Here is a 15,019-nt window from a genome sequence, read left to right on the forward strand (position 1 = left end):
ATGAGAAATGATTATCCATAGATAGCTAGCACTAACCAAGAGTAATAGAGATTTATTGAATATTATTATTGAATCAGATTCAATAATTGGGACAAAAGTGTATTGGTTTTATTCTAAAGAGCTAGAATAATTAATAGGATTAAAATTTGGTTTAATTATGTATTAACCATAAAACCAAAGACTTGATATAAATGCTCTTTTCCAAGATTAATTTTAAATTGTGTGAGGACTTCCCAAGACAAATTAAAATTACACTTTGTGCCCATGGTATATAAATTAAGTATTATACCATTTTAATTCAATTACAACAATTGAAAACAAAAGTACTCTCTCACTCTCTCATATTTGGCATGAGTGGATTTCATTTTAAGTTTCTTCATTTTCTTTTGAAGAATTTAGACTCCAATTTCAGCATTAAGCTTTTAATAGCAAAAGAAGTTGGTAATTTTCTATCATTTTCTTACATTAATAAGTTAATGTTTTAATTGTTTGTTTTCTACCTTATGTCCATCATCTTGATCATCTTTTTCTCTCAATTTCCATGTCCAAAATGCATGAAACCTAACAACATATGGGCTTGACCATGAGGGGGAGTCTTGTTTATAAGAGTGCAATTTAACAAGGCCTTATTGGGTGAGGAGTCAACTCTCCTCAAATTCTATCAATAACTATTAATAGTAGAGGTGTTCATAACCAGTTAACCGATTTTCTAAATCGAACTAGTTTTTCGGTTAAAAAATTTTCATGAACCTGAACCGAAACCGAACTATGTTAAGGGAAAAATCGGTTAGTAAAAACTGGTTAACTGGTTTTGAATCGGTTTTCCCTTTAACTTATTTTTATTTTGATTTTTCTCTAATTTAACTTATTTTTTATTTTGAGAGGGAAGAGAAAAATGAAAATCGGTGAGGATTGAGTAGAAATGTGTGTGTTTGTGTGAAAAAAAAAATAAAAAAAAGAGGCGAAATGTGTAAAGGGTGAAGAGTAAAGAGTAAAGAGTAAAGAGAAAAGGATTTGGGAATTTAGATTTTAGGGTTTTTAAATTTAAAGTAAAAACTTGTTTTAAAATTTCTTTAAACTGGTAACCGAACCAAATATTTGGTTTATGTATTTCCTTGAACCGAAACCGAAACCGAACCGATTCGATTCAGTTTCTGCATTTTTTTTAACACCCCTAATTAACAGAACCAACATGAAAAATTAATGCTCACAACCTCCAATCAACACCTCTGCTGGATTTACCTGAATTTTGAATCTTCATTCATACATAATCTTTTTCAAAACATTGAATCAACCTTTTGCCGCTCCAATAAATGCTGTTGATAGAAATTTCAGTTGGGAGTTATAGTTTTATGGCTTCCGTTTTTTTGAAAAATTTCATATCCAACAAGATGGTAGCTGTTTTTGCTGGGAGGATTATTTTGGATTTTGATGGGTATGGGTTGGATGCTGAGACGAAAATGGCCCACATTTTGTCTTCAATAGAGTTTACCAAGTTTGAATTCCAACTAATTGTCAAATTTTGGTGTGCTCTTTAAATGTTTTTACTGTTACGCATGGCCATCCATATTATCAACTAATGATAGTTATAATTAATTAGATGAAAAAGTAGGTCAATTTATATGATGGAAGTACAGTTGACGTTATTTTTCATACGCATAATATGATGTACCCATCACAATTAAGTCTATCTCACTTGTAAAGACGCTAATAAAGAACCAAAAACATTAATACCAAAATGTTGAGTGTTGATCATAATCCAGTGATTAGCGATCGTATTCTCTTAACTGCTTTAATTAAACTTATAATTAACACTCATGTGCAATTATTACATATCCTTAACTAGGGCTGTGCAAAATTTACCTGTTACCCCATACCGAATCGAACTAAATTTTTCGGGTCGATTTTGGGTAGTTATTCATTAGATACCCGAATTTTCCGTTTAGGTATCAGGTCTTATTTTAAAAAAAAAAAAAATTGGATACCTGAAACCTAATGTTATTAAAAAAATAAATAAAAATTAAACCAATTTTTCCTTTTTTTTAATTTTGTTTGACTCATAACAAAAGCCCTAAATTAATTTATTCCTAAAACGCAAATTTATCTCCAATTCTCCACTCCAATTCACATCTTCTTAACTTCTTCTTCAATTCTTCCTAAAATCTCAACTTCTCCAGTTCTCCTTCTCAGTTCTCACTGTCGTCCGTCATCAATCATTTGTCCTGAAGCTTTTCTCAGCCCGTCGGCCGGCCTTTGACGCCAAAAGCTCTTACAACAGGACCTCAACAACGTCAAATTTGCACTTTACTTTAATATTAGGTTTGTTTATCAAACATTTTCATATGTTATTGAATTCATAAACCTAAAGAAGAACTCACATTAATGCTGTATATAACGGATAGAGCATTAATGTCATAATGCCTACTAAATTATTGGATGCGTATAATATAGGAAGAACCACATTTTTCCACCCCAGGTTTGGTGAAATGACACTTTTCTATCATTCGTCAGGTTCTGTTAGTGTTTTTCGTTAATATTTGATTGAAAAGACGAAACTACTCTTAAATAGTTTATTATAAATTAAAATTTAGTTAAGTTAAAGTTTTTACTTGATTATTTATTAGTTCAAGTGTAAGAATATCTTTTTTTCTTTTGTTTATTTAATTAATTAGGAGTATTGATTTTTTATGTTAATTAGTAAAAATGAAAAATATTAGATATTTAGTAGATTATTGAATAATAATAATAAGATATTGATGACACTATAAATAAATAAATATGAAATTTATTTAACTTTAAAGAATTCTATAATATTACTTTTTAACTTTTTTAGATAGAGTTAATTATTTTATCTTTTTTGACTTTTCAATATTTGACTTTTTAGCTAATTAAAAAATAATAAAAAATTTATAAAATCAAATATTTAAGGATATTTTTATGTTTTCAGTAAAATATTAACAGAAAATATAACAAAACCTAACGAAGGGTGGGAAAGTGTTATTTTGAAACTTAAAGAGTGGAAAAGTGTTGTTTGGCCAAACCTTGGGTGGGAAAAGGTCGTTCTCCCTATAATATAATAGTATATTTACATTTGGAAATCGAGGCCATATGAACTGTCGCCGATGTTAATGACACGAACAACTGCTCCACTGCCCAAAATTCAATATTCCACTCCAGAGTAAACTAATATTTTGCACAGTGCCAGAATTCTGTAAATTTTGAAACTTGTGTTAAATGCTCAACCAACTTAACCAACTAGCTTTCCTGCTATTCTCAACCAATTTAAGAAGAGATGAGTTTGATCACAATCAAACAACTAAAACTTTCTTCCTCAGATAATGGGTTTGAATTTGATAAGGATGAGAGTTTTGGTTATGGTTTTGGTGTTGGCGTTGATGCCTTGTGTCTCACAATCTCTGGCCATCAATCAACTCAAACAATTGGCTGCCAAACACAATATAACTTGTATGTTAGTTTTCGGTGATTCCAGTGTTGATCCAGGTAACAACAACCGTCTTGCAACAGACATGAAGGGTAATTTTCTTCCTTATGGGAAGGACTTCTTCAATGGTCGCCCTACCGGAAGGTTTAGTGATGGAAGACTTGCCACAGACTTCATTGGTAATTCCTATTCATTCAATTATATCATTAAGATTTTCACCCATGCATGTTTTTCTGTCATTTTAGGGTTCTATGTTTCCATTTTAGGGAGCTCATAATTAATTACTATCACCTAATTTGAGAAAGCATGCTCAATATAATGACTCAAGAATATTTGCGAACTTAGGTTGATGTTTATATTTCCTTTTCCAGCTGATGAACTTGGGTTTACAAACGCAATTCCGGCTTTTCTTGACCCGAATATCAGTAAGATGGATATACTACATGGAGTTAGTTTTGCTTCTGCTGGTTCAGGCTATGATGAACTTACTGCCAATTTCTCTGTAAGTTATTTTCGTAACCTTTTGAATGAAATATACGTTGTTGAGTCTGGGTTGATTAATTCACAAATTTTGTTTTTGTTTTGATGAAACAGAGTGTATTATCTGTACCCAAACAATTAGAGTATTTTAAGCATTACAAAATCCACCTGAGGCAATTGGTGGGCGTGAAAAAGGCAGAAGAAATAATAAGGAATGCTATTTTTGTAATGAGTATGGGCACTAATGACTTCCTCCAAAACTACTACTTGGAACCCATTCGCTCCGAGCAATACACTTTGGAGGAGTACAAGAATTTCTTGGTTTCTCGCATGGTTGAGGACATTAAGGTGCTCTTCGCTCCCTCTAATTTTGGAATATAAGAATGATTTTATGTTATGTATAAGATATGGCATACTGTTTAATACAGAAATATAAAAACTCGGATGGATTTATATAATGTTATTCTTAAATTATTGAAGTGCATGGGTTCACACAGCTCTGAATGGAGGTTGTAAAAGTTTCAGCCATCTTTAAGAAGTTAGGTTAAGAATTACAACAGAAATAACTTCTGCATTTAATGTGGACAGAACTTCTTGTTTTTTAAACCCGAATTAATTACTTCGTTAATTTGCAGGAAATGAAAAGGCTGGGAGCGACAAGATTGGTCGTTGTCGGGGTCCCTCCCTTGGGATGTATGCCACTTATAAAGACATTAATGGACCAGAACCAGAGTACTTGTGTAGAAAGCTACAACAAAGCAGCTTCCACTTTCAACTCCAAGATTCAAGAGAAACTGGCAACTATTAAGGCAACTTTACGGCTCAAATCTGCCTATTTGGACTGTTTTAATATCATAATAGATGCAGTAAACCACCCCAGAAAATATGGTTAGTATATTTTGAAATATCTAAGTGAATCCAGTTATTCCTTTTACAAAACAAGCAATAAGACTGATGAAATGTGCAAAAATGGCAGGTTTTGTTGAAACTGCAAAGGGGTGTTGCGGGACAGGAACAGTAGAATATGGGAATACATGTAAAGGTTCAAGTGTATGTGAAGATCCATCAAAATATGTATTCTGGGATGCTGTCCACCCAACACAAAAGATGTATCGAATAATTGCCGAAGTGGGTCTGAAATCTCTCAACGAAAGTTTCTTGCTCTGATTATTTATGGAATTTTAGCCCCCAGGCAGGCACCTTTGATTAAAGAATTATTGAGAATACAATATTTTTAACAAGTAAAAAGAACTATAATGTTTTGTTGTTTTATGTACTGTGTCTTTTCATTGATGTTACATCTAATTTTGTTTACATTCAATTCAACCAATTGTATCAATTCTGAATTAATGAATAAATACATCATGTGTGAATTAATGAATGTCTTTAATTAGTGTATGAAAATGTTGTTAGATAGTGATATTTGAAGTTAGCTAGTGAAGATATTATAATATTATTTGACTTGTGGCTAATCAATACTTGGTTAGCTAGATTAATCGAATTAACGAATTTCTTTAATTAATGAATGCTTTAGTTCATATGAATGAAATAAAATGTCTCCCCTATTTAAGAATAAGATTTATTCTATTACCCAAGTAATCGGTTTGTCATATTACCGGTTGGCTAGCTAGATTAGTCTAAAACGGCCTTCTATACTTCAGTTGGTGAAAATGGCAAATGTAATTATAATTTGGTAATGTCCTCCTCATCTTTGAAATTGAGGACGAAAAATGGCATTCTATGGTGGATAATGTAATTAGTATTTTCACTACTCCAAGAATGTTTCAAGGTCATTTACTCAACCAATACAAATAAGTAAATTTAATGATGTTTCACTTACAAAGTAAATTGTATTTAATTGAATTACCAAAAACAAATCATTTATCACATAAACTTAATATAAATATGGCTTTGACAAATCAACCGTCACCTTTCTTTAGATACAAAATTTGGATGTTTATTTTGGAAAAGTTGTATTATTATGCAAATTAATATACATCAATCATTATATTTTTAATTATAGTGATGTAAAATACTAATATATGTATAATATGGTGACGAATTGAATTTAATAACTACAAATAAATATCGAACTGAACAGGTTTGACATAAATGTATTTGAGCGGTTGTACCTGTCCTGAGATCAGGAGTTATGAGCACAGCTAATAGAAGATGATCGCGCCAAAAAAAAAAAAGTCAAAGACTTTGGGAGGGAACTGAGACAGATTCCTAAGAATTGGCATCGAAAAAGGATATTTGAAGGTAATGTTGTGGACTTGTGGTGAATAAGACCCCTTTATCTACCCAGGGCAGATTAAAGTTAAACCCATACATATATATTAAAAAATATCGACTTGGTTGTTGCATGTATGGAACCCTTCTNAGTTTTTGACAGCTAATACCACTTTATTTTTAAGTGCTTGTTGAACTCTGATTGGTGGTGCTGACATTAGTGTGTATATTTGGCACAACAAACCCCCCCCAGTTTTTGGAGTGTGTAATTGCACTTTAAAAACTCATGTCTTAGATCTAAATGATTGTCGCACTATAAGCTACAGTCTCGAACTGAAGAGCTTGAACTATGCCTGGCATAATCGGGTGTTGAGAGCTAGGACTGCGATCTGAGTACTTGGAGCGATTTGAAGCTGAGCAGGAACTGATAACTGACATAAAAGGCCCAATAGATGAATTCCTCCTGAAGAAAGTTGACGCCAGAAGCCCAAATGCACTACTTAGAGGCCTTAAACGGACAAACCAACTTAAAACAGTCATAACTTTTGATCCGAGAGGAGTTTTGGAGCTTGTAAGATATCCACAGAAAGCTTGTTTCAACCTCTACGTCGTGGCAACTGGGGGACCAAGTTGAGACCATTTTCAGGGCCAAAATCCATCGTTTCAGGGCTGTTTTGAGTTTTCTATGCGTTTTTTTTAACGCTAGCAGTTGGTCGCGATCTGATAACTGAGAATTGATCTCGATTTGAGAACTAAGAACACGACCTGAGGCTGTTTGCAATCTCAGAGCTGAGAGCTGATCGTGATTTGAGAGCTAGGAGCTGATCGCGATTTGAGAACTGAGAACACGACCTAAGGCTGTTCGCAATCTCAAAGCTAAGAGTTGATTGCGATTTGAGAGCTAGGAGCTGATCACTATTTGAGAACTAAGAACTGATCGCGATCTGAGAGTTGAGAACACGACCTGATGCTGTTCGCAATCTTAGAGCTAAGAGCTAATCACAATTTGATAGGGGCTCAACTTGAGAGCTTAAGGCGTGCGATCTGAACGATCCATAGCGTGCGATCTCAAGCAAACGAGCGAGTTTATGAGCTCGATCAGAGAGCATAAGGAGCTCGATATGAAGAGGAGCTTTAATCTGAGAACTCGAGAGCTCTTTGCGATATGAGAGCAGAAGGAATTCGATCAGAAAGCATATAGCACAAAGAGTTTGATCAGAAAACGCAAAGCTTGACATGAGAACACAAGGAGTTCGATCAGAAAGCATGAAGCTTGATCTGATAACTCGAGATCAGCGATCTAAGCACTCGAAAGCGCAATTTGGGTGCTCAGAAGCATGATCTGGTCGCTCGAAAGCACGATCTAAATGACCAGAACGCGTGATCTCAACGATCTTGAACGCGCGATCTAAGTGCTCGGAAGCAAGATCTAAAAGCTCTGATGTATGCGATCTGTGATCTGACCATGCGATCTGAGAGTTCTGATGCATGCGATCTACGACCTGGTCACGCGATTTGAGAGCTCTGATGCGTGCGATCTACGATCTAACCACACGATCTGAGAGCTCTGATGCGTGCGATCTTTGATCTGACCATGAGATTTGAGAACTCTGATGCGTGCGATCTTAGATCTGTCCACTCAATCTGAGAGCTTTGAGAAATCGGATGCATGAGATCTATGGTCTGACCACACAATCCGAGAGTTTTGATGCGTGCGATCTTTGATCTGACCACGTGATCTAAGAATTGTGATGCGTGCGATCTGCGATTTGACCACGCGATCTGAGAGCTCTGATGCATGTGAACTTTGATTTGACCACGCGATTTGAGAGCTCTAATGCGTGTGATCTGACCATGTAATCTGAGAGCTCTGATCTAGAACAGGCTTCAGATTTTCACATCTGATAACGCGAAGATTTTGAGGCTTGTTGGAAAAACATGGAGAGCTGATGTGAATTATGTCTCCTTCTAGCACCAAACTGTTGATGTGTGATTTGGATACCAACGAATCGTACGTGCAAAGTGCTAAGTAGCTTTTAGAAATTACACGTGAATAAATATGATAATCTAATGCAGAGATTGAATAATAAATAAAAGATGATTTTTAAAGTGGTTCGGATGCCTAACGCAAGTCTTACGTCTATTGTTATTTTATTATTCTTTGACTCTTTTTCTGATATTGCCTGTAAGACGTACAAAAATGGAGAAATGTTTTGTCTACAAAGAAAAAAATAATAAAGCTCAAATGTTTGCCTAGCTCTCATATGCCCAACCAACCCTTTTTTCATGAAGAGAGATGCCCATTTATACACCTTTAATGTCAATGTAATGAGTACTTTTGCAAGTTGTGTTGACACGTAGGGACCACTCCTTAATCTTTATCTTAAAATGAGACAGGATTGATATAAAATATCTCTTGGAGATGGTTTGAGTTTTTGACAGCTAATATCACCTTATCTTTAACTGCTTGTTAAACTTTGATTGGTGGCGATGATATCAGTGTGTATTTTTGGCACAACAGGTTATAATTAAATTCAAATATTTGAGTTCATCCATATAAAATGTAGAATTAGCTACTACATAATACAAGTTACATATATTTTTTATTTACACAGTAAGAAAAAGAATGGTGTTATTTGAACCCAACAAAACATTTTCTAAGCCCCAATTTAGATAAATTTTATTTTAAAAAATTAACTTTAAAATAGATTTCAATTTTTCTTAGATTCAATAGTACCACAATCTCATTTATTTTCAAAGGATTTATAGCTTCCCAATCTATTTATCACTCTCATTCTATATTTACCTTTCTCGTTTGTTCTTCTACCGTAATTTGGTTAATCTTTCAATTGTTTCATGGTTATGGAAATATCTAAACAAGTATGTATAAAAATATTATCCGGTAGCTTTATACCATATTATATACGCTTCGCTTATATTTAATTAATATCGAACAATATTTCTTTTATTTATGTTTTTTAGATATATCACCTTTCACATCATTTCTCAACTTCGTAATAGAAATAAATAGTAGATAATATATAGGAGGATAAAGGTTTTGGCTTTTAATGTCCTGAATATATAGTAGATATTGAACATTTTCTTATTTTTTATGATCAAACCTCTTTCTCGTTCATAAAATTGTTATATATATAATGTAATGACTACCTAGTACCTTCATCATAATGAATGTCGTTTTCTTCCTTATTATAACTTATAAAGAAATTTAGCATGCGTTCATCTATAAGAGGATATAACTCAACTCATGTATATAATGTTGTAAAATATATAAAACATTTAATAATATAATATATAAAAAAAGTCACAATTAATTTTTTTAACTAAAATTTCACCTCTACAAATAAATTCTTGAATGGAAATTAATTTCACTTTGTATAGTTGATGGTTGCAATAATTAATTTTTGTAATTGGTCAATGAAATTTACCACAAAACTAAAAAGGAAATATTAAAATCATTTACGAAATTTTCAAAACTAAATTATTTAAAAATATATTGAAACAAATATAATCATTTTGGCAAGTGTATACCATGGTTGTCAGTAGGGGTGTTCGGTTCCGGGTACCCTACACTTTTTGAAGGAACCAGAATCGGAACCGAAACCGACGGTTCCTTGAAATTTGGAACCAGAACCGGAACCGACGGTTCCGGTTCCTATTCCTAGGTACCCAGAACCAGAACCTGTAACAACGGTTTCGGTTCCGGTTCTGGGTACCCTGTAAAATTACATGACCCCCCAAAAGTTTTTAAAATGGCAAAAAAACCTTTAAAAACTTACAAATACCCCCCCACCTGGCACTTGTTAACAAAAATAAAATTACAAATTATAAATTCAAAATTACAAACTCCATTACTTTGTAAAGGTAGATTCTCAAAAGTCAAACCAACTTACTTTAAATGTTATGAAATATAAATATAAATGTATTCACATTACTTTTTCTACAAAAGTTTTTATTAACCCCCCTAATATTTAATTTTATTTTATATTAGTCTCGGTTCCTGGTTCCTGGTTCCGGTTCCGGTTCCTAACTATAGGAACCAGAACCGGAACCGTACAGTAACGGTTCCAAAAATTTGGAACCGGAACCTACCCATTGACGACTGGTTCTGGGTAGGAACCGGAACCAAACCCAGGGTACCCGCCGGTTCCGGTTCCAACCGGTTCTTTTGAACACCCCTAGTTGTCAGTATCCTACGATACCCGATACGTATCATACGATACGATTCGATACAGGTCGCCAACGATACGTATCAGAGAGTGTATCCTAAACTATTCGATACGTTGATATGTATCCTACGATACGATACGTATCCGTTCGTATCCTTAAAAATATCGATATAAATCGATACGACTTTATTAATTTGGGCCAAAAGTCCAAAAAAAAAATTCGGGCCGAAACCGGGTCACCCAACCCAATTCACTAAAACCTGTCCAAATTTACCTATTTTGTATGGAGAAAGTGAAGAGGAATATATATTGCCCATTTTACATGATAATAATAATATACATTGATCTTGGAATTTTGTGATTAATTTTGATTATGTAATACCATAATTTAAAGTCAATAATACTACAAAATTCTTTAATTAATCTTGGGGATTATATTAATTTTTAGAAAATTTTGATTATTTTATTAATTTTTTTGAAAAAGATGTATCTTACGATACGATACGACACGCGATACACGATTAAAAAAATTAGGTTTTCGATACATAATACGATACACGATTTGATAACCATGGTGTATACCATTCAAAAGAATCCGTAAATGTAAAAGATCCATTAATTTGTCTGGTAGGCTCAGACATTTTGGTTAATGTTTTTGAGAGCTTAATTTTAGGAAAATTTACTTAGTTGATGCTTTTTTAAAAAGTGAAATAAAAAAGTAACCAATTTCAGCAAAGTAATAGACTATGTTTTGACCGAGTATAGTTAGACCTAGCAAAATGGGTGGGTGGGTTGGGCCCAAAACAAGTCGATCTAAATAAGTCTAAAATAGTAGACATGCACCCTACCTTATGCGGACCCAAGGGTATCTGTACTGTTCACTCAAGTTTTTAATTCTTACAATTACACCCCCATAATTTCTACAGTTTTCATATTTTACAGTTACACCCCCACACAAGTAGAAACACTGACTGACTGAATTATACAATTTGTCAACAAAGGCACTATTACAAATGAAAACCAGCAAAAAATTCAATACCACAATTATCAGTATTCAATACATCAAACTTCACAATCTTGAACTCAATTCACACTAACAGCAAAACTACAATTACCCAACAAGAGGAAAAACTTTAATTTGTAATTGTATATTTATTACATTCTAAACTTTTAAGTACAACTGTTAAGCTCACACAATTTGATATCACTCTGTTATGCCTGGGAAATCAAGGGCTGACGTGGGAAATCACATGATGGAGTGTGACCTGCTCCCTTCAGAACGGTAAGCGCATGTCAGGCCTGCCAGACGCTGTGGAGCTTCCACATGTCCATTCCCTGTCCAAATCGCGTGAAATCAGCTTGGAAGGTGGGCAATGTGACGTAAAGCCGGATTTAGTCCTGACATTCACACCAACCCACGGATTTAATGATGATTATTTGCACTCATCTCACTATAAAAAGGGGAAGACCCCTTCATTAAGGGTTTTGGCCATTTTACACTCTGAATTAGCTCTCTCTCTCTCTCTCTCTCTCTCTCTTGTAGCTTTGTATTTACTTTTCCCTAATCATTTGTAAGTCAGTCCGCTGTTGCGACCTGACCCATAATACTAATACAATTATCAGTGGACGTAGGACCTGCTACCTTAGCATCCGAACCACTTTAAAAAGCTATCATTGCATTTACTCTACATTTTATCCATAATCACGTGTGTCTCTTGACCAATCAACGTTACACACATGTCGATTAGTTGGTGTCAAAAATCAACCATCAACAGTTTGGCGCTAGAAGGAGGGCCAGATTTAGTGTTCATCCTTCATCAGGAGAATCTCTAACCTACTGGTCCTACAACAACAAATGGCCCGCCAATCTGAACCTGAGCAAGCTAACCAGTGCGCTGAGGGAGTTCCCCTAACCCAAGGGGATACCTCTTCCAAAATACTTCCAGTTCCATAACATGCTTTGGTGGATATCCCAGTAGCTTCGCAACTTGACCCCGCTATCAGAAACTACCTGGAGAGGTTCGACAACACTCTCTAGACGGTCAACCAAAGGCTGGACCGTTTGGACCAAGGCGTGCCATCTAGAACAGCTGGGGCGGTGCAATCGCCAAAAACGCCTGCAGGTCGCGCGAAAGCACGGCAAAGGAAAATAGCCCGTGCTGCGAGCACTGCAGTGCGTAGACGTAAGGGTAAGCAAGTGGAAAAAAGCAAGCCTACGGGCTCCAAAGGGCCAGCGAACACAAACCGTGCCCCGAGAAGGGTGCCGGCAAAGCTGAGACTCAGCGAAAAAGTAAATCCCGAGCTGTCCCATGCCACGTCGCAGGTGAACCCAAGCAAAAGTGTTGGGCGGGGCGATTCTTATCACTGCCAGCAAAACGATCCTGATCGCTATCATGAGGGTGGTCCCTACACCTCGTGGGGCGGTTCGTACCACTGTGAGGGTCGTGAAAATACCCCGCACTATCCATCGCCCTCACACGTCTCTAGGCAGCGTGTGTCGAGAGCGGCTGGAAGTGCCGGCCGAGGCGAAGAGAAGTCCGACCTCCGGACTCTCCTGAACCGTAATCGCGAGGGCCGGACTCACATGGGTGAAAGCAATCCCCAACTGGCTCCGTTACCACAAATTGAGGAGCTGCAGCGAGCTTTGGACAGGCTGAGAGAGCAGCAAAACGAGCAGGCCTAGGTCGCCTCTGCATCCCCCTTCTCTCCCCAAGTGTTAGCTGCTCCACTCCCACCAGGGTTCAGAATGCCCGACATGTGGCCGTTTAATGGGAACCATGACCTGCAGGATCATTTGTATGAGTTCAACGACCTGATGGAGCTCCACCAGGTTTCAGATCTTGCAAAATACCATTGTTTGGCTGTGACTCTAACTTCTCATGCCAAGCGGTGGTTAAGGTCGCTCCCAGCGGGATCGATCAGTTCGTGGCCTCAGATGAGCACGACGTTCCTACGACATTTCCAAGCAAATCGAAAGTTCTCGATGCCTTTGAGCTATCTCAGCAATATAAGGCAAGAAAGGGATGAATCCCTACAATCCTATATCGACCGTTTCCACAGGGAACTCAACAAGGTGGCTCATGCCCCCGAAGAGTCTATCCGAACACTCATTATAGCTGGAGTTCGCCCGCAGACCGACTTGTGGAAAGAATTACAAGCTGAGGACGATGTTTCCCTCACCAGATTCTATAACCTCGCGGAGAAGTATCTCCGTATAGAAAATTCATTAGCGGCACTACGTTGTCGCGATCACGGCGCTTCGGGTAGTATGTCTGGTCGGGGAGAAAGTAGGAGAGCTGATCGCAAAGGAGACATTGACGATCAGCGAAAAAGGAAGAAACCCCGCTACGAGCACAAAAAGTCCTATGCTTCCGTTCCTCGTCGCGATCGTGACAGGCCCCAATATACTCCACTGAATGCCTCTGTATCTGCCATTCTTGATAAATCCGAATAAGCCAGTCTGCTCGGAGAACCCGAACCCATGAAAACCCCCGCGATAGCAAGAAATAATAAAAAGTATTGTCGCTATCACCGGGACAATAGGCACCATACTGATGAGTGCCGAGCTCTGAAACAAGTAATCGAAGAGCTTATCAAGAAGGGGCACTTCAAGGAATACATCAATGACTCTGCTCCCTCGAAAGAGAAAGATCGGGGGGAGCCAAGTAAGAAGCGTTACGATCAGAAAGGGGTGCTCAGTCTCAACTTGATTTTCGGGGGACTGCACTTTGCTGGAAATTCACAAGGTGCCCAAGAAAGGTATGCTCATGAAGCACATCACGACCCCATTAGAGTGATGAGTGCGGATTGACGACCACAAAAGGTTCACCGGGAGGTGGAGATCTCCTTCTCCGAGCAGGATGCGGCCAGGTTACACCATCCCCACGATGACGCCCTTGTAATCACTCCCCTGATAGGGTGCTATAACACCCAGAGAATGTTAGTGGATAACGGGAGTGCTGTGAACATGCTGTTCACATCCACCTTCGAAAGGATGAATCTGGACGAGGCCGACCTGAAGCCTACCTCGTTCCCGCTATACGGATTTACAGGAGACCATCTCATCCCCAAGGGAACAATCTCACTCCCAGTCACGCTGGGCGATTTTGACGAAGTGACCAAGGTAATTGAGTTTTTGGTCGTGGATTGCCCATCCGCCTTCAATGGGATCCTGGGGCGACCTCTACTAAGAAGCTTCAAGGCAGTCACTTCAATTTACCATCTGAAGATGAAGTTCCCCACCCCGACGGGGATCGGGGAAGTCAGCGGGTCTCAGCACGCATCGCGTGACTGCTATGTAAAAGCGATCCAGATGGCGTACAAAGGAAAGGGCGTTTTGCGAAGTACACCCCGACAGGCTATGGCAATCAGCAAGATCGAGCCGCAGCCTGGCCCAGCAGGGGATAATATGGATCCTCGAATTCAGGAAATCCCCTCCAGCGGCCCAGTTGGGGACTTGTTTGAAGTATCAGCTGACCCGAAAGAGCCAAGCCGAGTGTTAAGGATTGGGAGCAGTCTCGACCCTCAGCTCACGTCCGAACTGATAAGCTTCTTAAGGGAAAACATTGACGTGTTTGTATGGTCGCACGCAGATATAGTCGGGATCAGCCCAGACATTATTTGCCATGCATTGAACGTCGAAAGTGAAGCTAAGCCGGTTCACCAAAAAAGAAGAGCA

At 37.4% G+C, this 15,019-nt stretch overlaps 1 protein-coding gene across 1 annotated transcript; it reads left to right on the top strand.

Annotated features, from left to right (window-relative positions):
• Positions 1 to 3,324: 3,324 nt before the first annotated feature.
• On the top strand, positions 3,325 to 5,238 carry LOC116136678 (GDSL esterase/lipase At5g45950-like). The gene is made up of 5 exons (XM_031422354.1): positions 3,325 to 3,621; positions 3,814 to 3,944; positions 4,037 to 4,270; positions 4,558 to 4,810; positions 4,899 to 5,238. The coding sequence occupies exons 1-5, from the start codon at positions 3,339 to 3,341 to the stop codon at positions 5,087 to 5,089; spliced, it is 1,092 nt and encodes a 363-aa protein (XP_031278214.1). The 5' UTR covers positions 3,325 to 3,338; the 3' UTR covers positions 5,090 to 5,238.
• Positions 5,239 to 15,019: the final 9,781 nt, after the last annotated feature.

Source organism: Pistacia vera, unplaced genomic scaffold (genome assembly GCF_008641045.1).
Source record: "Pistacia vera cultivar Batoury unplaced genomic scaffold, PisVer_v2 Contig317, whole genome shotgun sequence".
Taxonomy (NCBI): Eukaryota; Viridiplantae; Streptophyta; class Magnoliopsida; order Sapindales; family Anacardiaceae; genus Pistacia; species Pistacia vera.